General features: G+C 54.6%; 1 protein-coding gene across 4 annotated transcripts in view; it reads left to right on the forward strand.

The window, feature by feature from the left end:
• The first annotated feature begins 8,707 nt into the window (after positions 1–8,707).
• Positions 8,708–23,926, forward strand: part of LAMC3 (laminin subunit gamma 3) — a 75,774-nt gene continuing 60,555 nt past the window's right edge. For all 4 annotated transcript variants that reach the window (XM_084797539.1, XM_084797541.1, XM_084797540.1 and 1 more), the window contains exons 1-3: positions 8,708–9,197; positions 20,115–20,419; positions 22,422–22,552. In XM_084797539.1, coding sequence (XP_084653665.1) covers positions 8,789–9,197; positions 20,115–20,419; positions 22,422–22,552 — 845 coding nt within the window. In that variant the 5' untranslated portion in view covers positions 8,708–8,788. The remainder of the gene's footprint in view (positions 9,198–20,114; positions 20,420–22,421; positions 22,553–23,926) is intronic.

Below are 23,926 nucleotides of genomic sequence, written 5' to 3' on the forward strand. Positions count from 1 at the left end.
AAGAAGAAGAAGAAGAAGAAGAGGAAGAAGAAGAAGAGGAAGAGGAAGAAGAAGAAGAAAGAAGAAAGCTGGGCGGTGGTGGTGCACATCTTTAATCCCAGCACTCGGGAGGCACTCGCTGTGACTTCGAGGCCAGCCTGGTCTACAGAGTAAGTCCAGGACAGTCAAGGCTACATAGAGAAACCCTGTCTCGAAAAAACAAAACAAAAAAGAGAAAAAAAAAAAGAAAAGAAAGAAAAGAAAGAGACCAGGAGGCAACCCTGGAAGGTGGCAGCTTCAGCTGCACCCCACCATTAGGACAGAGATGGCCTTGGGTGTGGTGTGCTCACCACGTCCCAACTCAGCAGGAACTCCCCCCATATACAGACCCAAGGATGCCAGGCCAGCCCTAAGTGACCCTAGAGCAACAGTTCTCAACCTGTGGGTAGCAACCCACTTGGAGTCGCCTGATCTTTCCACAGGGGTCACATATCCCATATTTACATTGCAAGTCACAGTGTAGCAAAATTGCACTTATGGAGTAGCAACGAAATAATTTTATGGTTGGGATCACCACATAGTAAGTAACTGTATCAAAGAGTCACAGCATTAAGAAAGGTTGAGAGCCAAGGCACGAGGGGAGAGATGAGTCATGGGAGAGCTGGAGGCAGTTTCACTTCCGGCCTGGCTCTCTGGCTGTGTGAGTCACATGGCCTCTGCAAGCCTCAGTTTCCACTCCTGTCACACGGAGCTAACGTCCTCCCTGACAGGGCCATCCCAAGAAGGGATCTCAGGGGCAGGAGGAGGGACCTCTTAATTTCAACACCGCAGCCTACCTGCTCGGTCTTGGCTGCGGCTGCCTGCAAGCTCAGATCCGGCAGGCACATTGTTTTATTTTGTGTGTCCCCTGGCCTTAGCCTTCTGCAGGGGCCCCAGCAGGCGGAACATAAATTTCCCACCACCCAGAAGAGCCCCATTAGCAAAGCCATGCAAATGCTAAGCGTTCCCAGCGCGGTCCCAGACCGGGAGCTCGCCTTCCTCTGACATTTGTAAAGTTCACGTTTTCAAAATAAAGCCACGTGAAAGTAGAGGCGCTCTCTATCACTCGCATCAAGGGCTTGCCAGCTCCTTCCCTGCCCTTGGCCTTCGCTTCCCCTTTGAAGGGCCAGAGAGTGTCAGGGGAACACCCACAGTGGGGGCTGGGAGCCTGCGCGATGGTGTCTTTCTTTCTCTCAGCCTGCCGCCTTTCTGTCCTCCCTCTTGTCATTGGCCCACTCAGGCCCTTGTGATGAACTGAGCATCTTATGTATACCCTTCCTAGAACGTGTCAGACCCACGGCATTTTCTAGAAGAGTACCAGCCCCAAAAGGAAGCTCCGTGGGAATGAGCTGGGTCCCAGGTTGCGGGGAGAGGGGGTCCCTCCAGGGAAGAAAGCATCCTGGATCCCAAAGCTGGTCCTCATAGAGCCACAGAGGCCGATCCTTCATCAATAGCCAGGACTTCTGGGGCCCAGAGAGGGACAGTCTCGCCCAAGGACACACAGCGTGGTTTCTAGACACTTCTCTCCAATGGTCTCTGTGCTGTGTTTTCCAGGCCGCGTTGTTCCTTGGTCCTAACCTGTGCCTCAGTGTCAGGCCCACAACCGCAGCCAGGAAGCAGTCAGGGACCCACCTCAGCGTCCTTTCCTGCCACAAGCACTCCCTCAGCCACCTACCTACCTCTTACCTGCCCCTTTGCCCCTCCCCCCCCCCCCACCGCCCACACTGATGCTTCTATACCTATGCTGGTAGCTGCAGAGGTGGGGTGGAGGGGCGGGAATCTTTCCAGCACCCCTATGCCATCGGTGTGGGCATTCTACACAGCATGCCTTCCTAAGCTGTCAGGAAGGCTGCCCTCAGCTCCACACCCCTTGCCTTGCTTTTACCCCTTGTGCACTGCCCACTTTCCCCTCCACTGCCTCACCAGCCTCTCACAAACTCCCCCCTTTTCCCTCTCTTACTTCTGCCTCTCACCTGCTGTTCCTTCTGCCTGGATGCTTTTCCCCCGGCCCCCCACCTTCCCAGGTCACAGCGGAGGTTTCACCTCCTCCAGGAAGCCCTCCTGACCTCTCCAGACCAGGCCAGGCACCTCCTCTTTACCCTCACTGACAGAACTGACACATAACTCCTAGTTAAATTGCTGTGTTCTTATTCTTTCTCCAGGTGGCCCCCTCAAGTACATGGACACTTCCATCACTGCTCGGCCCTTGGCCCCCTGAATCCAGCCAAGGCCTCTGCACCCTCAGGAGTACCATTCTCATCATACTGGGACCCTCAGCTGACTCATCCCACATGGAGGCCTCGCATGGCTGAGTGCAGGACAGGAGCTGAGACAATTGCTGGTCTGGGTGGTGACATGCCCTCAGGACAAGCCTGTCCCTCTGCCTGTCTGACAGTGTTACCTCCCTGAGAGGAGATGCTCCCAGGGATGACGGCTGGAGGACCCTGTCCACTCCTATCTGTCTGACCCTGTCCTCTCCATGTTACCAACCCCCCCCATATGACAGAACTCTGCCAGGCTGACACCTCCTGCAGGAAGCCTCCCTGATTGCCCTGTTCCCAGGGTCTCTCTGGAAGCTCCTCCGGGCTCCTCAGCAGACACAAGCATTGAATTTGTCGGCTTGCTTCCAGGGTCACTGTCTCCTCGTTGACCTGATTTTCCAGGGAGGGTGGCAACATCACTGTCACTGGCAGTCCATGTCTCCCGCACCACAGTGGCCCTGGTGCTTGGGTGGGCACAGAGCAGACGGCCCCGGAGGAGTGAGTGAGTGAGTGAGTGCATCAGAGCCTTGCAGTATGCACCTGGGTTTCCACCTTGTTGCGGGGTGGTGCCTTGTAGGGGTCCCCCCACCCCATATCCAAGTCCGTGGCAGACCCCAGTTCTTCCCCACCCTGCTCTTGGGGTTGCATGCAAAGCAAGTGGCACCCCACTTAACAGAAGGGACAACTGAGGTGCAGGCATGTGTGTAGAGGCTTGGAGCCAAGCAGGGCATTCATGTGCATGAAACTGAGGTGGGGCTCTACCCAAGGGACCTCAGAGTGTCAGGGCCTAACCCCGGACTCTTCCTGGGGGACTCAGGATGGGACCCTAGGCTGGGCTGCGGAGCGTTGAGCCTTGTCCCCTCTGGGGCGCTGGACTCCGAGCCCTGTCAGGAAGGATCAGTCTTCCTGCATCTCCCTAGATTTAATTAACGGGCCTTTCATCTCTGTCCTGGTGGAATCAGCTATCTTCTGTCTCCTTAATTAACGTTCATTAAGCAAATCAGAGCAACGGAGGCTTTGCTCCCTCCTTGCCTGGAAGGTTTTAACCCTTGATAGGTGGTTTGTGGGAGGGGAGCCCAAACAGAAGGCCTGAACACTGTGCAGGCACCTGAGCCCCAACAGGCAGGTAGGTCTGAGCCCACCTGTCACCACCTCCATGCTGGCATGTCACCCCTGTCTAGCTTGGAGCTGGTGCAGGCCTGGTGCTGTCACTCCAGAACCTTGCGTGCTATCTATCGCCACCCTTACCTGGACCAGAGCCCTGCCTGTCTCATTCTGTGCCCTCACCAATCCAGCCTCACTTTCCTTGCTCCCTGCACCCTCATCTCCTTGTCCCTTCCCAATCCCTGCTCCTTAAGGTGTAGGGGCCCTGTCCACATTGTTCCTTGCCCTCCGAGGTTGCTGCTCCCAGAGAGATCCTAGGCAAACTTCTCCTGAAAAAGGACAGAGTTCAAAGCCAGCAGGCCATGTGACAGTGAACTGGGTGCTTTGCAGGGGCATGTGCACATGGGGTGGGGGTGGGGGGTGAGGGGGTAGGAGACTTTTACTTTTCAAAGCAGGACACAGGGACCGTCACACAAGCCTCAGAGATTGTGCCACAAAGCTCTAGGCTAGAGAGAGATAGACCATGTGACCTGGAGCTTCTGTGGGTTTGGGGTGACACTGCTGGGGGGTCCTGGCTTCAGGGGACAGACACTGGGCTAGAGTGGTAGGCCCTCCTCAGAGCCTCTCTTGACTTGTATTTTCTTGCAGTGTTGGAACCCTGGGCCTGTACGTGCTCGGCAGCTGTTCTGCTACTGGGGTGCCCTACAGCCCTTCTAAGCCTCATCTTAACAGAATGGCACAGGCTAGACCACAGAGTGGCACAGGGTAGACCCTCAGCTCACCCCCAGAATGTTGAGTGTGTGAGTGAACCCTCAATGCAGTGAAATGGGAGGAGTGCAGGTTCCTTGAAGGACAGGTGGCCCTGCCCTCTCAAGGCCTGCATTGCGCTTTCCAGCTGGTACAGATGATTTCATTGTCATTTAGTTACCTATATCTTGAGAGTCCTGCGTTGTTGGGGTGCACAGATACCCCTATGCCTTAGAGGCACGCTGGATCCTGTGCCCTTCCCAAAGCACATGTAAGGGAGGAACTTGGTCTCTTACCGCTGTGACATCTTAAACATGCCACTTCTGCACTGCAAGCCAGACAATTGGCTCCAGACCCCAACGATTTTACAGGGTTATTATCTTGGATCCCAAGACTCAGGGGGGATTAGGTGACACAGGGCCACAAAGCCCTCACAGGAGGAAAAGGTGAAAGCCACCTGATGCACCTCACCCAGTGCTATCCCTGCTGAGCCTGAAACATAGGTACCCACCCATCTGACTGGACAGAGACTCCCCAAGATTGATGAGTGTAAGAGCAAGCATCTGTCCTGGATAGTGGGTGTAGACGTGTGTGTGTGTGTGTGTGTGTGTGTGTGTGTGTGTGTGTGTGTGTGTTGGATGGTGGGTGTGTCTGCGATAGATGGCTGGGGTCCCACAGGCAGTTTGCCCCCCTCCTGCTGTGTGTTCCTGGAAGTCACTCCTTTCTCTGAGGCCTCCTGGAGTCTACAAATCCACCGGACTATATAGCCTTGCCTGCTGGGACGCAGGTGGCAAGGGACAGGTCTGGAAGATATGGGGGAACAGTTTGTGGGGTGAGGCAGGCAAGCCTCCGTGGACTTCGTTCTTATCTCAGGTCAGCCCCCTTATCTGTCGGCTGGTCAACCCCACACAGTAGCCAAGCATGGGCCACCATGTTCTTGGCCTCTAGAGGGCAAGAGAGGCCAGTCCCTGAATTGCAGCCAATGTCGCCACCTGGTGGCTGACACTGTACACCTTGGGGACTCAAGGAGAGAAAAAGAGAAGCCAGGAACCTTGGGACCCTCACTGAGGTCACCGGCCAAGACTGGATGGACTTTCAGGGATGCTGGCTCAGTTGGTCACCATCCAGCTGGCCCTGAAAGGGACATCACCTCCGGCCCAGGGCCCAAAATCAGCCTGGAGTGCTGTGCATTCCACAAACATCCTAGCCCGGATGCCGCTGGGAGCCAGGTCTTGGGGATACCAGGGTGAAGCACGCTTGGCTCTTGCCCCCTGAGAGTACCCAACCTGAAGTCCCTGTACAGGACAAAGACAAGTTCATGACATGAGACTGGTTCCATCCCACCCAAGGCCACCAGCCCCACCCTGGCCCTGTTCTCCACCCCAACATGATGGCCTGTTTCTTAGGCGTCAACTGGCTCCCTGATAACCCTGCCCAATGTAACATCTTTTAGGGATCCCACTCTGACCACGTGCAACTGGCCACAGCTCCTCTACCTGCACCCCCACCCTGCCCCCAAGTCCCACCACTGTGTGCCATCTGCTGTGGCCGGCTGGCCAGCCCCCTCATTAGTAGCTAACATGTGACAAGCAGAATTCCTCTCACTGAGCTGTGAGACATTTGCACCCTGCCCAGGTACAGTGAGGGTGGACCGAGAAGGCGGTGCTTGCCAGAGCCCCCACTGGCCAGCCTTGCCGGGTCATGGAGCTATTTCTTAGTGGCTTGTGGATAGAGCACGGGCTCTTGTCTTCATTATAATGCTCATTTTCTGTGATCTGGGGCTGCACATGTTGCGCCAATGCTTTGAAATTTCTGGCGGGGCCTTACGTGCTCAGGGGAAGCTTGGGGGGGGGACTTGAGGGGCTGCCACATAGAGCACTGCTGCCACTTCAGTCTTCACATCCTCCGCTGCTAGGAGTCTCAGCTCGAAGCACCCCGTATCCTCTCAGGACCTGCCCTGTCGCGGGCCTTCAGATTGTTCCAGAGAGGCCTCCCGCATCGGTTTCCTTTCTCTCTACCAACCCTCCCACCCCCTACCTCCTGATCTCCCGGTACCCGATCTCCACCCTCGGTCCACTTTCCCACCCCTCTCTTCCACCCAGTTCTCTCTCTTCATCCACTTCCGTCGTCTCCTTTATTTTCCCTTCTGAGGGAGATTCAAGCATCCTCCCTTGGGCCCTCCTTGTTATTTAGCTTCTGAGGGTCTGTGGGCTGTAGAACGGTTATCCTGTACTTCCACAAGGCAAAGGGCGCTGTCAATAGGACAGAACAGCAGCTGACAGAATGGGAAAATGTCTTCACCAACCCTACATCTGACAGAGAGTGAGTGTCCAAAATATATAAAGAACTCAAGAAATAAGTGGATATGGCTAATATCAACTTATAAGTGAGTACATACCATGTGTGTCTTTCTGGGTCTGGGTTACCTCACTCAGGATAATATTTTCTATCTCCAGCCATTTGTGTGCAAATTTCATGATTTCCTTGTTTTTAATAGCTAAACAATATTCCATTGTGTAAATGTACCACTATTTCTTTATCCATTCTTTGGTTGAAGAACATCTGTTTTTTGTTTTTTTGGTTTTTTGGTTTTTTTCCCCCCACCCCACCCCACCCCCAGTTTCAGGCTATTACGAATAAAGCTGCTATGATCGTAGTTAAGCAAGTATCTTTGTGGTATGGTGGAAAGTCTTTTGGGGTATGTGTCCAGGAGTGGTATGGCTGGGTCTTGAGGTAGCACTATTCCCAATTTTCTGAGAAACCTCCAGATTAATTTCCAAAGTGGTTGTACAAGTTTGCACTCCCACCAGCAATGGAGGAGTGTTCCCCTTGCTCCACATCCTCACCAGCATGTGCTGTCACTTGAGTTTTCGATCTTAGGCATTCTGACGGTGTAAGATGGAATCTTGGAATCATTTTGATTTGCATTTCCCTGATGACTAAGATGTTGCATTTTTCTTTAAGTGTATCTCAGCCATTAGAGGTTCTTCTGTTAAGAATTCTCGGTTTAGGGAGGCAGAGGCAGGCGGATCGCTGTGAGTTCGAGGCCAGCCTGGTCTACAAAGCGAGTCCAGGACAGCCAAGGCTACACAGAGAAACCCTGTCTCAAAAAACAAAACAAAAACAACAACAACAACAAAAAAGAATTCTCGGTTTAGCTCTGTGCCCCATTTTTAGTTAGATTATTTGGTTTGTTGGCATTTAATTTCTTGAGTTCTTTATATATCTTGGATATTAGCCCTTTGTCAGATGTAGGGCTGATGAAGATCTTTTCCCAGTCTGTAGGCTGTTGCTTTGTTCTGTTGACAATGTCCTTTGCCTAACAGAAGCTTTTCCACTTCATGAGGTCCCATTTATTAATTGTTGACCTTAGAGCCTGAGATATTGGTGTTCTGTTCAGGAAGTTGTCTACTGTGCCAATGAGTTCAAGGCCCTTCCCCACTTTTTCTTCCAATAGATTTAATGTATCTGGTTTTATGTTGTTGTCTTGATCCACTTGAACTTTTCTACATGTAGACATCCAGTTAGACCAGCACACATGGGTGGTACAGAAGGGGCCCAAATATCATATGGCTAATGGCTCCTGTGTCATGCAGCATAGAATCCTCACCTACTTAGTCTCTCAAGCAAACCAACAAAAGCCTCCTAGTTCAACTGGAACTGTCACTAAGGACCTCACCCAAGCTGAGTCCTTGACCGCGAGTCATTAGGGGTGAGCCGGGGGAGTCTGCTCTGCAGCCACGGGCGAAGAACACCTCCTCAGCCGGTCACTTCTGCATCACTGTCTGTCTCCAGCTCACAGCTCCCTGTGGGACCAGCCCGTGCACCCATCCCAGTGTGAGGCAAAGGGCCAGCATCAGTCCATTTTCATCCTATAGTTACACACTGAGTTGACACGCTCATGAACCGAACTTGGCCCTCTCCTCTTGCACAAGCTGTTCACCCAAGGAGCCCCTGTGGTCCCTGTCTCTAACAGTGTGAGAGGAGCACAAGAGAGGGGCAGCAAAAAGCTTCTCCCCCACAGTTTGTCATGCGCTCTGGGCCACCTGTGCCTGACCCCAAGAAAACTGCTTTCCAAATCCTGACCCTAACTTTCAGACAGTGTTGGACCCCTCCTGGATCGATCCACCCTGGGCCTTGTGGGTCTGACAGTGTCCAGCTCAGGGGGTGTGTCCCTGCCATGGGGTCATTTTGGGTTTTTCTGTCTATAAGGGCCTGATGCCTTGAGAAGGACATTAGCTTGGTGGAGTAAAGGGGAGGCCCCTTGGTAAATCCCAGGTAAAAATATCCACTGTGGAAGGAAAGAAGCCAGGAGCCACAACACTTTTAATGGAGAAACGTGGTTTCTATAGAAGTGTCTCTAGCAAGCTTATTTTGCCGAGAAGGACTGCTCTCTGGCCAGGCTCACAGACCTAGGCTCAGCCCGAACAAGCAGGCACTCCCGGGCACGTCCAGCAGGTGGGGGTGAGCACGAAGGGACGGAGCTCAGACGGTGGGGTGTCGCCTGCATGGGTCCCGCCCTCAGATGCTGCCGTCGGGTTCCGCCTGCAGGGGAGGGCTGCCGCGGGGGAGGGGAGGGGTACAGTGGAGCACAGACGGCCGAGCGCAGATCGCAGCGCAGAGTGGTTCTGGGCCCAGTGTGGAGCGGGTCGCTGGCCATGGCTGCATCCGGAGTCCTGTCCCTCCTGGCAACCTTAGCTTCGATGGCGCTGGTGGCCCTGGTGGTGCTGGAGGCGCACTGCGCCGCAGGCGCGGGCATGGGCTCTTGCTACGACGGCGCGGGGCACGCACAGCGCTGTCTGCCTGAGTTTGAGAACGCAGCGTTCGGCCGACGCGCTGAGGCCTCGCACACCTGCGGAAGGCCCCCCGAAGACTTCTGTCCACACGTAGGGGCACCAGGTGCGGGGCCACAGTGCCAGCGCTGCGACGATGCCGACCCCCAGCAACGCCACGACGCCTCCTACCTCACAGACTTCCACAGCCCCGATGACAGCACCTGGTGGCAGAGCCCATCCATGGCCTTCGGGGTGCAGTACCCTACCTCGGTTAACCTTACTCTGCGCCTAGGTAAGCATCCGTCCCTTGTCACCTTGTCTCCAGGCCATGGAGGACTGGGCAGAGGAGGTGGGTTGTGCACCCTGGGGCAGGCTGCAGGACCCAGTTAAGGCTTTGAACCTGCGGCCTCTGGGTAACAAGAGACCATCTTGAAGGGCACCCCTAAGGGTTTTGGGGAGCAGAAAGCCCCTGTGAGCTTTTGCAGAGCTATGGAACTGGGTACAGCAACACTTCTCAGGGAGAACTGTTAGGAAAGGAGTGGGTGACACCCCCATGATGACCTGGTCCATCCTCTGAGACTGGTAATCTGGTCAGTTTCAAAGGCCCAGTGGACCTCTGAGGTTTGCCATCTGAGAATGGGAGTTGGGGAAGTCGTCACCAAACATGAAAATGTAGCACTTTGGGCAAGACAGTGGGTAGCCAGCCCGGGCATTTGACGTTGCCCCTCTGCCTTGCCCATGGTTGTGCCACTCAGCCTGAGCCGAGGCGTGGAAGCATTAGGCCACAGGGCTGGGAACCCAGGGCCTCACTTCCACCCTGAAGCTGGAATGTTCTCTGCCCACTCCAGATGAGCCCAGTGTCCTCCTTGGGTTCCTTGCGATGTCCTGGACACTGAAAACCTTCCAAAGTTTTGGTAACTTGGATTTTCGATTTGGTATTTTATTTTATTTGTTTATTTTTATTTATTTATTTATTTATTTATTTTGGTTTTTTTGAGACAGGATCTCTCTGTGTAGCCTTGGCTGTCGTGGACTCGCTTTGTAGACCAGGCTGACCTGGAACTCACAGAGATTCACCTGCCTCTGCCTCCCAAGTGCTGGGATTAAAGATGTGTGCCACCATGCCCGGCTTGGATTTGGTATTTTCATAACCCATTTTGGCACTAAACGTGACCAGAGGCTATTTACAGACTCTGTTTCCTAGTAAGAGCCAAGATGCATACATTTGGCTGCAGGAATCTCATCTGAGAACAGCCTACAGGCACAGGATGAAGCCGGCTAGGTAGGCGTTCTCCCCTGAGCTAAGGGCATCCTCAGTAAACCTCTAGAAGGGCCAGGTTCCAATGCACACCAGGAGCCCAGCTTGGGTAACAGATGATGGAGACTCAGAGAGGTTAAGTGTTTTGTGCATAGACACACAGCTGCTAAATGACAGTCAGAACGCAGACGACATTCCTATGTAATGGAGGTCGGAAGATGAACTCAGCATGCGCTGTGCTACCCACGACCAAGCTGGTCCTTCCTAGACATGGGTGGCAGAGCGCTGAAAAGGACTAGCAAATGGCCTTGTCCTCAGAAAAGGGAGGTGGGGGTGGATTTAACCCTTTCGGCACCACAGGCAAGGCACATTCCCTTTGCATCCCAAACGCAGTTCCCAGGGGCAGGGGGTAGGAACTTGGGATGGAGTGGGGTCTGCCCAGACAGGAAGCAGGAAGCAAGGGGAGTTGGCTGATGGGGGGGAGGGGGCAGGGGAGATGAGGGACTGGCAAGACCCCAAGGCCATGGGAGGAATCTGGGGGCAGGGAAGGATACACAGTGTTCCCTAACAAAGGCTGTCAGACGAGCCCATGAAATCCGGATGCCAAGGAGGGGGCTCGGGCCTCGGGCACTCCGAGGGTGGGGTCGGAGCGAGCAGCCCTGTTCACGCAACAGCGCTGGCGCTATGCCTCATGAATCGGCCTGCGACTCTCATGTGCTGCGGCAAGCAGCCTCTGGGCCCCCAGGGATCCTGGGCTCTGGATATGAGTAGAGACACCAAACCCTCACACATGCGCGAGGCACAGAGGAGCTTGTATCATGAGCGATGAATGAAGACTGAGTGAGTGAGTGACAGGGCCACACTGCATCCTGGGCACTGGGCCAGCTCAGAGTTCTCTTGCTGGTTCGGAAAGCAGGAGAGGGTCGTGGTCATGCAACAGGACTTCGGGCTCAGCCATAGCAGAACCATCCACTAGGAAGTTGGGCTCTGCGCACTGCACCTCAGTTTCCCTGCCTGTACAGTGGGGACAAGGGTTGGGGGTGGATGGGGAAGCGGTCCCATTGGTAGAGTGTTTCCCTACCACGCACAGGCCTTGGGGGGTCAATCCCCAGCATTAAACAAACTGACAGAACTCGGGAGCTAGAGATAGGAGAATCAACAGCTTTAGGCTAGCCTTGGCTACTTGAGACCCTGTCCCCCTCGCCCTCCCCCTCCCCCCCAAAAAGCCTGCTGCCTCTGAGGGCAGTAATGCAACTACAGGGGTTCCGGTTGGAGTCGGCAGGGTCTTCATGGATGAGCAGGAAGCTCTGGGTGAGGGTTGAATCCTGTGGGTCGGCTCTGTACCAGGGACTAAGATCTTCCCCTCCCCCCCATTTCCAAAAGACACCCCAAACCAAGTTCTTGTTGTGCTGTCTTATTTGGGAGCTGGAGGTGTCTTCGCTTTGCTGCAGCGAAGTCATGGACTTAGGTAGAAGTCTAGAATGCCCCTGCTGTTAGCTGAGGCAGGCTGGTTAACAGCCCCTCGGTCCTGTTTGCTGGGTCCCCCCTCCCCTTTCATGAAGGCTCTTGGGAGGCTGAGGCAGCTCTGGACAGAGTCCCCTGGAGGGTGGGGTGGGGGGGTGAGGAGCGGGAGAAGAGAAGGCCGGAGGTCATCCTGGGATGGAGGTCACCGCGTTCCCAGCTCCCCGCAGCTCCCGACATCTGGTCTAAATCCTATCCCGCAGCTGCTGCAGAGCCAGGCTTTCCTGCCTGGGATGAAAGGCCACAGCAGGGCTGGCGTTTCTCCTTTCCTCTACTCAGAGGCCTGGAGAAACTAGCAGGGCTGGGGCGAGGGGTGAAAGGGGAGAAGAGGAAATAGAGGGCCGTGGGGTGACAGACTGTTCAAGGACCAGTTAGTGACTGTGCCAGCACCGAGGACACTCTGGCTAGCATCTCAGCCTGGAGGAATTTTTATTTTTATTTTTATTTTTTGAGACAGGGTTCCTCTATGTAACATTCTTGGCTGTCCTGGAATTCCCTTTGTCGACTGGTCTGGCACAGAGATCCACCTGCCTCTGCCTCCCGAGTGCTGCCTCTTGGATCAAAGGCATGTGCCACCATGGCCCAGCTAGCCTGGTGCAATTTATTCCTCACATACGGGGAAACTGAGGCTCTGATGATATAGTCAGTTGTTCAGGGTCAAATAGGGCTTCACTGTGTGCACTTAGGACAGAGAGTAAATGGGTCAGGTCTGCACCTCCATCCTAGAGGAACCGAGTGCAGTGGCTCTGGATGTCCTTGTCATGGATTTTTAGGACTCTCCCAGGACCATAGAAAGATGCTGCCGGGTTCCAAGTCCCTAAATGCAGGGTGAAGCATCAGGATTGGCCCCCAACACCCACCTGCCCAATACGTAAGGAGCCTATGATCTTGCCTCTTAGCCAGAGAATATAGCTTTGGTAGGGCAGTGGTGGCCCCTGCCTTTAAGCCCGGCACTCAGGAGGCAGAGGCAAGCAGATCTTGAGTTCAAAACTAGCCTGGTCTACAGAGTGAGTTCTAGGACAGCCAGGGCAAACACAGAGAAACCCTGTCTCCAACTCCCACCCCACAAAAAAAAAAAAAAGAATACAACTATTCCCAGGACTGCAGGCCAGCCATAAGACAACGTGGGGGGCAATCTGAGCTGAGAATACACATGGGAGCTAGGCGTGGTGGTCCACACCTGTAATCCCAGTACTCAGGAGTCAGAGGCAGGGGGATCTCTGTGAGTTCGAGACCAGCCTGGTCTACAAAGAGAGTCCCCAGGACAGCCAAGGCTACACAGAGAAACCCTGTCTAGATAAACAGAGTCGGGGGGGGGGGGGGGGGAGGAAGAAGATGAACATGTGAGCATGGGGATTGAAGCCTCCTGTGTGGGGGGGAGGGTGGGGGTCAGCACTGGCCTTTCAAGGCCTGAAGATGCTAAGAGTCTCCAGAAGAAGCCAGAGCGCTCCAGGCCTGAGGGAGAAGATGGAGGCAGCTCCATAGAGCAGGAGCCCCTCCTAAGCCTAGATGACCCAGAGATACCGCAGGAACCCCAGGAGCCCCCAAGTCTCCTGAGCCTCGGCTAGCTCAGCCGTGCCTTCCTGTGGAGTGGGCGGTTTGTTTGCCTTGGCTAGGACCAGAACTTGGGGACACAGTCCTCCCTCCACCTCCCAGGGGGATTTGGCTGGAACGCTAGGCTCAGGCAGGTCAAGAGTCAAGGCAGTGGTCTTGGCTAGCCTCCCTCCACCCACAGAAGTGGCCCTGGGCCCAGCTGGCCTTGTCCCCACTCCTCAGGGCCTCCCACAGTGGTCTAGGAGTTGCAAAGGTGGAGTGTCCTGCAGCGGGGGAGGGGACTAAGTGGCCTCCCGGCCTCCACAATCTCTTTCCACCTAACGTGTTGTGACTATGACCACCGCCCTCTCCTTGATGTAAACCCTTCCCTTCTAACAGCTTATGACCTCCCTTCAACTTCTGGTACCCAGGCCCCTTGGGATGTGGCCGGAGAACCTGCTTAGAGCGCCGCGCCCACCACCACCACCACCCCCCCCCTCCCCCCCTCCCCAGGAGCTTCCTGCCAGGCCTGCGCTAACCTGCACTCCTGCCTTGGCCCTGTGGGTTACCATCCCCAGCTCTGAGGCGCCATGGAGTGAATGAGGGGCCTTGTTTTCACAGCCAACACCCAACACCAGGCCTCCTGCTCAGACTTAACCCTTACCACTCAATGTCAGTCAAGGAATGCACGGAACGGCTAAACAGTGGCTGCTGTTCAAGAGCCTTACAGGCGTCTGGTCCCTTAGCCCTCTAATCACTATTCTCATTTTGCAAACGGGGAAACTGAGTCACTGACCCACCCAGTTAGTAAGAGAGAAGTCAGGCCTCTGATGAGTGAATTTCTAGCATCCAGTGCCTTCAGCGGGAGCAGGGGAGTGGACAAGCAGAGGGATGGTGAGTGAAGGCTGGCCTTTCCAGAGACAGTGTTCTCAAACAGAGCTTCCTCCTGGTCTGGCCCTGGCCCTTCCTGGGCAAGCCCTACCCCATCTCATGCCCTGACGTCACCTGCTGGAATCATGCGCCACCTCTAAGATGATCCCTTCCCCAAAGCCATCGCTCACCTGGGCCCAGCTTCCCTCCTGAGTCCTAGACTCAGGCGGCCGCAGCTCTGCAGTGTGGGGACCAGCTGCACTGTGCGGTGTTGGCCCAGAAACGAAGCCAAGAGATGCAGGCTAGAACAGGAGTGAACACTGAGGCTATTAGCTAGTCACGAGGGGACAAGTACTTCATGGTTCTGCTTCTAGAAGGTTCCTGAGCTGTCAAATGCATAGAGGCAGAGAGTGGAACGGGGCTACTGGGGGCTGGGACGGAAGCTGGAAAGCAAATGTTTAAGAGGGCAAACTTTCAGTTTGGGAAGTTGCAGGAGCCTGGAGGTGGATGGTGTCGCACAACGGCGTGAATGTGCTTAATACTATGGACTGCAGAGTCGAAAGTGGCTACAATTGTATATTTCGTTTTATGTACATTTTATTTATTTATTTATTTATTCTTGGTTTTTTCAGACAGGGTTTCTCTGTATAGCCTTGGCTGTCCTAGACTCACTTTGTAGACCAGGCTGGCCTCGAACTCACAGAGATCCGCCTGCCTCTGCCTCCCGAGTGCTGGGATTAAAGGCGTGCGCCACCACCACGCCCGGTTTATGTACATTTTAAAAAGAAAAGCTCCCCCTCCATCTCTCCATGTACTTAGGAGTATTTCTCAAAGCAAATGTCCTTTCCAGCCCCAAGACTGTTTGCCACTGTGTTCAATCACTCTTTCTCTACCCTCCCCTCCACCCTTCCTCTGTTTATTGCGTATGTTTATTTATGGCTGGCTGTGGTGGTCCAGAGTGCCCATCCCCCCCCCCCTTCTTTGCAAACTCCTATTCTGAGGACTCCTGTGATCACAGCTGGAACTGGACCTCGGAATGATCTTGACACAAAGCGTAAGCAATCACCAATCAGAGAAAATCAGTTTCCTCTGCCAGGCTAGAGAGTTGACCATCTTAACTGTGTTAGGTGTGGCACAGAGGTGGGAGGGCTGGTATGGGGGGGCCAGGCCTGGTTCAGTCTGGTTCCTATGGCTTGTGGGTTATGATCTTAGAGGGCCCCCCAGTTCTTCCCAGGGATTCAGAATGCCCAGGGCTTCCGAGAGTGAGCTTGGGAGATGGAAGACTTGAGAGTGGGTGTCAGGGCCTGGGATTTCTCTCACACTGCAAGTGGCTCCGGGCAGAGGGTATTGGTCTGGCCTGACCATGTGTTTCAGCTCAAATCTTGCTGCCCACTCTGGCGCCACCCCCCGCCCCATGCCTCGGCAATCCCCAGATGGCTGTGATTAAAGTTTGTTTTGTTTCCATCCTCCCAAAATAAACCTGGCCTACCCACCAGGTCAGCACCAGATATAGGCCAGCATGGTTTTTGGCAGTCCTGTGCACAAGCAGGCTTCATGTCCCAGCTGGTAGGGTAGATGTGTCTTAGCATCCTGGTGCTCGGCTCAGGTGGCCCTTGGCATGCCTGACACTGCCTCTGCAGCCATCAAAGGCTGGGAGCACATCTCTGTGTCTCCGCAAGTATCTATATCACTTTCCCAGAAGTCCCGTCTCCCCGGATTCCCCAGGGAGCCCCGGTGGACGGGTAGCCGGTTCTGCATAGCCGTTTTTTGGGGAGTGCTGAGGACCAAGAGAGGTCCGGTTGATTTCTGTGTGGACTTAGCAACTCTTCTCCCTGAGGTGTGGACTTCTCATTAATAGAGAGCATAACACGATGGGACTGGGGGAGGCGGGCAGGGTTCAGATAGTGTGCAGCATGTGCTCAGCAGGTGCCTGGCACATAGTAGGTGCTTAATGCTGAGCTGAGATGCATGGGAGGTAGTCAGGGAGTTGGGGAAAACAGCATTCGAGGTAGAAGGAAAAGTACTCGGGGTGGCCTAGAACTTAGGAGCAAAGCCATCACCCTGGAACCCCACTGGCACCTGGAGCTTACAGGAGCCTGGGTGGCTGTGGGTTTTATGCCTGTCACTGTCTATGGAGTTCCTTTCCCAGCCATTCCCGCTGCCCGTCCTCGCAGAGCAAGCTGGAATCGCTCCTCTAATTAACTCACCAACAAACCATCCTGCTGGGCCCCTGTGATGTCGCCTCAGCAGCTCTCACCTCCTGACTTGGCAAAGAAGGAGCCACGATGTCTCCCAGCGCAGAAGCTGCTTACTCACATGCAATCCCAGCGATCCCCCCTTTTCCCACGGCAGCCTCCCTGCCAGCCACCTTTGAAGTGTCTCCTGGCTCCTTCCCGGGAGGGTGTCTGACTGGCCGCTCTTTAACAGGGCTGCAGCACCTTTGTCCGCCCCAGTGTGGACACGTCTGGGCACATCTGGGCACATCTGGGTCCGGCACTCCTCGACTCATGGGGGGGGGCCTGTGCACCCCCCCTTCTGCAGGGTTCAGCAGCTCAGTGCCAACTGTGCTGCCACGGAACACTAGAAAACATCTTAAAACGGAACCTGGCAAGGCGGTTGCTTTAAAAAAATAAAAAGTTTTGTAAAACTGGGTTTTCTCCAGTTTTAAATTAGAACAAGCTTCAGGAAAGAAAATTGGGAAAAACAGAGGGAAACTGAAGAAGGAACAGTTGTGCCGGGTTCCGAGGACAAACACGCTCGCCAATTAGCTGGTTGTCTGTCTGTGAGGGCCCATGCCTTTTGTTTGGTTTCTCTGAGACAGTCCCAGGCAGCTCACTGTATAGCCAAGGAAGGCTTTCAACTACTAATTCTCCTGCCTCCACCTCCCCAGTGTCCGAGATGACAGGCTTGTACCACCACACCTACCTGGGACCTATTCTAATTTTATTTTCCAAATTATGTCTGTGTGTGGTTTCTGCGTGTGTACGTACCTGTGTGGATGTGTGTGTGAAGGCCAGACCAGAGGTTAACTTGGGGTGGTGTTCCTCAGTGGCCATCTGCTTGGATTCTTGAGACAGAGTCTCTCATGGGGCTTGGAGCTCATGGATTTGGCTACATTGTCCAGCCAGTGAGCCCAGATTGTCCTGTGCCCAGTCCTCATATCTGGAATTACAGGCACACATCCCCACACCCAGGTCTTTTTTTTTATTTTTCGAGACAAGGTTACTCTGTGTAGCCTTGGCTGCCCTGGACTCCCTTTGTAGACCAGGCTGGCCTCGAACTCACAGCAGTCCGCCTGCCTCTGCCTCCCTCGTGCTGGGATTAAAGGCGTGCGCCACCACGCCCAGCACACACCCAGCTCTTTATGCAAGAATTCGAACTCGGATCCTCCCACTTGTGTGGCACACACTTTATCAGGCGAGCTGCCTCCCCCAGCCCTGGCACTATTCGCTGGGGTCTCCTTTTAGGGTCCCACACAGCACCTTGTATCCTTTTTCCCTTTCAGTTTTTGACTCTGACTTTCCTGGGTGTCTTCGACTCTGGACTGCCAGTGGCTTTGCTCACTGTGGGAACCACTGGCCTGCAGTTCCCTTTAGTTCAGACTCCTGGTTTCCCAAAGCTATGAAAATGCCTTGATGATTGGTTTGTGCTTTCAGGCCATGACCCTCCACCCACCCACGAAGGCTTCTTTGTGTGATGCTGGGAATGTCCCCTGCAGCTCCTCATCCCTGTCACCAAACTGCTGCCCCTGAGGGACAGTATATTTACTCTAAAGTTTTCTTTTGTTGTGGTGAAGTACTCATAGCACGTGACGGGATCTGCTTTCAAGTGTGTGCAGTTTGGGGTCCCAAACACATTCCTCCTTCTCTGAAGCTGTACGGAGGGGCTTTCAACTCAGGGGACAGACCAGGCTGCCCCTCCCCCAGCCCCTGCAGCCCCACTGCACTTGTAAAATGTGCAGTTGTTTAATTATGTATATTATGAGTGTGTGAGTGTGTGTGTGTGTGTGTGTGTATACACACACATGGGCGGAGGTGCCGAGGAGGCCAGGGATCAGGTCTCTTGCAACTACAGTTACAGGCAGTTGTGAGTGGCCCAGTGCTAGGAACTCAGTGCTCTTAAGCATTGCGCCATCTTGCCAGACCCTGTACTCCTCTGTGTGTATGGGGTGTGTGTGTGTGTGTGTGTGTGTGTGTGTGTGTGTGTGTGTGTGTGTGCGCGGGTGCTCTCTAGCTCACCCATGTGGAAGCCAGAGCAAGTCAACAGGTGTCTTCCTTTGTCTATCTTCACGGCTGTGAGCCTAGCCCGTAACGGCTGAGCCGTCTCTCCAGCCCACACATCTTCCATTATCATTTCCCGCCTCCCTGCCTTGAGACAGGGTCTCTTTGGTCTGGAAGGTTGCCTTTGGGGCTGGGCTGGCCTGCCCCTGCGTTCTTGGGCTCTGCCTGCCTTTGTCCTTCCTGCCTCCCATCCACTCTACTCTGGGGTTGCAGGTGCATGCTTGACTTTTGGTGTGGGTGCCGGGGGCTTGACGGCTGGTCTGCGTGCTTAGCGATCAGGCGCTGTGGGCTCCTGAGCATCCTGCCCCCCCTCCCTGACCCTGCACTGTCTGTCTCTGTGCGTGTGAGGCAAGGCATGTCTGCGGTGCTGCTCTGTCTGTGACTCGCTTCTTCCATCCAGCACCACACCCTCACGCCTTGTCTGTATTTTAGGCCTGAGGGTCAAAGTTGGCCGGCTTTTCCACACTGAACAGTTGTCTGTTGCACGGCTGGGCCATCTGTTTGACATGGACTGGGCTATTTCTGCCCCTTGGCTGTCTGGAACAGTGGGTGCTGTGAACACAGAGGCACGTGTATCTTCCTTGATGCTGTCCTCGGGTTTTTGAGGATATATCACACTGGGCATGCCAGGTTGTGGGGTAAAGCTGGACTTTGCTTTTCTAATCACCTGCCACTGTGAAAAACTTAGCATCATCAGTGCACAGGGTGGCCTCTGTTTTGTCACCAACACTTATTATTGCCTGGTGTGTGTGTGTGTGTGTGTGTGTGTGTGTGTGTGTGTGTGTGTGTGTGTATCTAGGACTCGGTTCAGTCATACAATGCATCAGTTGAAAATACAATAAAAAACTGGGCGTGGTGGCGCACGCCTTTAATCCCAGCACTTGGGAGGCAGAGGCAGGCAGACCGCTGTGAGTTCGTGGCCAGCCTGGTCTACAAAGTGAGTCCAGGACAGCCAAGACTACACAGAGAAACCCTGTCTCAAAAATAAATAAATAAATAAATAAAAGAAGAAAAGAAAAGAAAGGAAAGCAAATAGTCCTACAGTTCTTACACTCACTGGCTCACGTACCCACCATCAAGTCAACTGTAGGATGTCTTCGTCAGCCCCAGAAATCCGTGTGCCCATCAGCACCCATTCCCACGGATCCCTAAGTCTCACCCTGACACCCAAATACCACTAACCTACTTCCGGTCTGTGGCAGGCACTTGGGCCATTCTGAGTATTGCTGTTTGCACGCATATCCAAGTCTTTGCGGGCCACGTATGTTTGTGTTGTTCCTGGCCATCTGCTTGTGAGTGTGGAATTCTTGGGTCGTACACCAACCCTGTTCGGCATGATGAGGTGACACCAACTCGCTTCCCAAAGTGCCATTTTCAGCCTTTCTCCCGGTAGCTGGGGCATCACTTCCCACACGCGTCCTCCAGGGTACTTGGTGTTACAGTCTTTGTCTTATTTATTTGTCTTTTTGTTTGTTTAGTTGGTTGGTTTTTCGAGACAGGGTTTCTCTGTGTAGCCTTGGCTGTCCTGGACTCACTTTGTAGACCAGGCTGGCCTCGAACTCACAGCGGTCTGCCTGCCTCTGCCTCCCCAGTGCTGGGAGCGGCCCTCCCCTTGTTTCCCTGACAAGCATGAGCAATCAATGCCAGGGAGCCGTCCTGCTTCCCCATTCCAGGGCTGTGTTCCCCCATTCTGGGGCTGTGTACCTGGTTCCGTTCCGTAAGGTGGTTTGCGTCTGCCTGACTGCAGGTAAGGCCTATGAGATCACCTACGTCAGGCTGAAGTTCCACACCAGTCGTCCCGAGAGCTTTGCCATCTACAAGCGCACACACACCAGTGGCCCCTGGGAGCCCTACCAGTACTACAGTGCTTCCTGCCAGAAGACCTATGGCCGTCCTGAGGGCCACTACCTGCGGCCCGGTGAGGATGAGAGAGTGGCTTTCTGCACCTCTGAGTTCAGTGACATCTCCCCCTTGAACGGGGGCAACGTCGCCTTCTCCACCCTAGAGGGCCGTCCCAGTGCCTACAACTTTGAGGAGAGCCCTGTGCTACAGGTCAGGGAACGGCAGAGCCTGAGGGAGGAGTCTGGGCTGGGGTGGGGCAGATCTTCGATGTGGGTCACAGAACAGCAGAGAAGCCAGCAGAGCTAGGGCCTAGAGACCCTTGGGACTTCCTGGTTGTCATGCCTTAGACCCTAGAGTCCTGCCATCTCTTGTGGATGCCTGGTCTTTATTTTTATTTATTTATTTATTTATTTGGCTTTTCAAGACAGGGTTTCACTGTGTGGCCCTGGCTATCCTGGAACTCCCTTTGTAGACCAGGCTGGCCTCTGCCTCCTGAGTGCTGGGATTAAAGGCATGTGCCCACCATGCCTGGCTTGATTTTTATTTTATTTATTTATTTATTTTTTGTTTATGGTTTTTTGAGATGGGGTTTGTCTATATAGCCTTGGCTGTCTTGGAACTCACTCTGTAGGCCAGGCTGGTCTGGAACTCAAGATCTGCCTGCCTCTGCACAAACAAGTGCTGAAGTTACAGTTGTGTGCTACCGCTGCCCAGCTATCTTTTAATTTTTATTTATGTATTATTTTAATATGCTGAAGCAGGAAGATCACGCATCCACGGCCGACCTGCAGCCCACCTAGCTTTTCCTGGCTGTGCCTGGGTGGAGGCGCTGCCTAAGGGATAACGTGTTCAGAGACCCCCCCTCCCCTGTTTTACTTGGTGGCACAGTCACAGGACTTCCACTGGTGAATCATTTTGTGTCCCCACCCAGGCCTTGGCTCCCTGGTCCTCAGAGGCCTCAGCATGTCCCAGGCCCTTCTGAGAACACAGAGCCCCAGGCTGCGTGCTTAGAGGTAGCATGCTTGCCCAGCGTGCACAGGGCTAAGTTTGACCCCAGGACCACAAACGAGAACCTGCATAGCTCAGTGGATAGGGCGCTTGCCTAGCAGGGAAGTAGCCACGGGTTCTATCCCCGGCACCATACAGACTGGGTGTGGTGATGCATACTTGTGTAAGCCCAGCACTTGGGAAGCGGAGATGGAAGGATTGGGAGTTCAGGGCCATCCCGGGCTGCATGTGAGTCAGGCCAGGCTGAGATGAGGGCAACCCTGTCAGAAGAAGAAGAAAAAGAACCAGGGTTGGGGGGGAAGCGGACCTCGCAGTCAGACCTGCCTTCCACAGAGCCCTGAAAGCGCAGTGACCTTTGCAGATCCCAGCCCCAGGTGGCGTGGAGAGTGACAGGGACCCGCAGCCTCAATGCCGTACAGGGTTCTCAGGACCGAGTCCTGCTGGGGCGAGGAACAACTATGCCAGGAGCTCGTTTTCCATCCTGACGGCCTGATTGCTAAGCCAGGGGCTCCTGGGCTGAATTAAAATGCTGATTAATATTCAGCCAGAGCCGCCTCTGATTATAACAGCAGGCAGATGGAAATGTCACTCTCCACGTGCGGCCCCCACTTCCTCACCACGCGCTTCCACGGGGAAGCTGCTCACCCAGCCCGCGATCAGCAAGTATTTATCAAGTGTCTGCTATGTGCCAGGCAGAGCCCAGGGGCTACAGCTTGTGGGGCTCATGTTCTGGGGGGCTAGTCCTCTTCATGTGAGCAGCTACCAGGAGGAAGCAGAGTAGGGAGGGAAGGCAGGTCACCAGGCTTTCAGATGGGCTGCCTCAGCCACTGTATACACACACACACATACACACATACAAACCTATATATACATACAAACACACGCACGCATGCACATACACACACCACATCTGTGCAGATGTCAGGCCCCATACCCAGTGCTTGACATCACCACCTTCCTCACACCCTCAGAGGAGTCACTAACCTAACTGTATTTTACGGAGGGGAAAACAGAGGCACCAGGGCATTGGGCCTTGTCACCTGAGTTGTACAGGCAGCAAATGGCCCAGCCCCAAGACTGACCCAAGCCTCTTAATTCCTGGCCTGTCCTCAAGATTTGTCTCAGCCAGAGCCATCCCTGTGCCCCAGGACCACTCCCACTTTCCTGACGCCCTTGCTCATGGCGTCCCTGTCCCCTTCCCCAGGAGTGGGTCACCAGCACCGACCTCCTGATATCTCTGGATCGGCTTAACACGTTTGGAGATGACATCTTCAAGGACCCTAGGGTGCTCCAGTCTTACTACTACGCTGTGTCCGACTTCTCTGTGGGCGGCAGGTAAGTTGCAAGCAGGGCACAGAGCCAGGTGGAGGTCGAGGGAGGAGGCCTCACCCTCAGGTCTGAGAGCCACAGGGCAGCTGCTGCTGCTGCGGTGCCTGCATTGGAGGCCTTGCTGCTGGCTCCCTTCTGCATCCACAGGCGATCCCCACCGGCAAAGAGAAGAGACAGCGAGTTCCTATCCCAGGCCTGTGGTGAGACAGGCGTGAATCCAGTGGCTCTCAATAAGCACGTTAGTGCAGCCCAGAACTGATGGCCTCAGAGTCAGCTCTGCAGAACCAGTGATGGGGAGGAACTGGGCAGTCCAGGCAGAAGCCTCCTTGAGTTGGGAAAGCTAGGCTTGAAGTGCAAGATGGCTGAGAGGTTGGAGAAAGGGCAGAGACAGAGCCTTGGGCAGAGCTCGTCCATCCCTCCATCACTGGGGGGGGGGGGGCGGGAGGGGGGTGGGAAGGGGAACGGGACGAGGGGGGCGCTGAAAGCCTCTGATTGTTAGAACCTGCCCACCCCTCCACACCCCCCAGCCCCCCACCTCTCCTGTGGCAGACTGCCTGACAAAGGTAACTTAAGGAAAGAATTGTTCCTGACCACCAAAGTACAGTTTGGGGTCCAGCCCATCATGGCAGGACGGCGTGATGGCAGCAAGTGAAGCCGAGAGAGACAAGTGTTGATGCCCACTCCGGGACCCCAGTCAGTGGGGTGGCTGGGTCTTCCCTGCTCAGTTAGCCCTTCTCTAGAAACTCCCTCATGAGCACACCCAGAGGTCTGTCTCTTAGGTGATTCTAGATGCTGTCAAGTGGACAATATGATTCGTCACACCTTGGTGCAGCAGTGCAGGGTGGGGAAGGGGTGATTACAGGGGGGGAGGGGCAGAGGGAGGGGCAAAACCTGAAGGAGACAGGAAGCTGGGAGCCTGGGCCCAGCAGCTGGCACTTTGAGATGTCTTCTACTCCATAGAAGACTAGGTGTGAAGGGACCTCAGGGGACATGAGTGAGGAGCTCCAGATGACAGCCCCCACCCCCTACACACACACACACACACACACACACACACACACACACACACACTGTAAGTTGGGTCAAACCTCCCAGCAAGACTCCAAAGATGGTCATGACCTCCAGCTGCTGTGTCTGCAGTGAGGGGCTGCAGGCCAGAGCACATCTGGGTCCCAGCTGCGGGACCCAAACCACCCTGGGCCCCACAGCTGGCTGTGAAGGCCACTCCCAGGAAGGGACAGCGCCTTCCCGCCTTCCTATGGGTCAGAAGAACTTGTGAGCTTACAGCATCCTCTCCTGGATGGAGCAGGCCACCACTTTCCAAGGCTGGTGTTGGACTTTCCTACTGGTAGCGGTGGGGTGCTGCTCCCTACCCTGAGC

The sequence above is a fragment of the Acomys minous genome (genome assembly GCF_964271855.1).
Source record: "Acomys minous genome assembly, chromosome: 10".
Lineage (NCBI taxonomy): Eukaryota > Metazoa > Chordata > Mammalia > Rodentia > Muridae > Acomys > Acomys minous.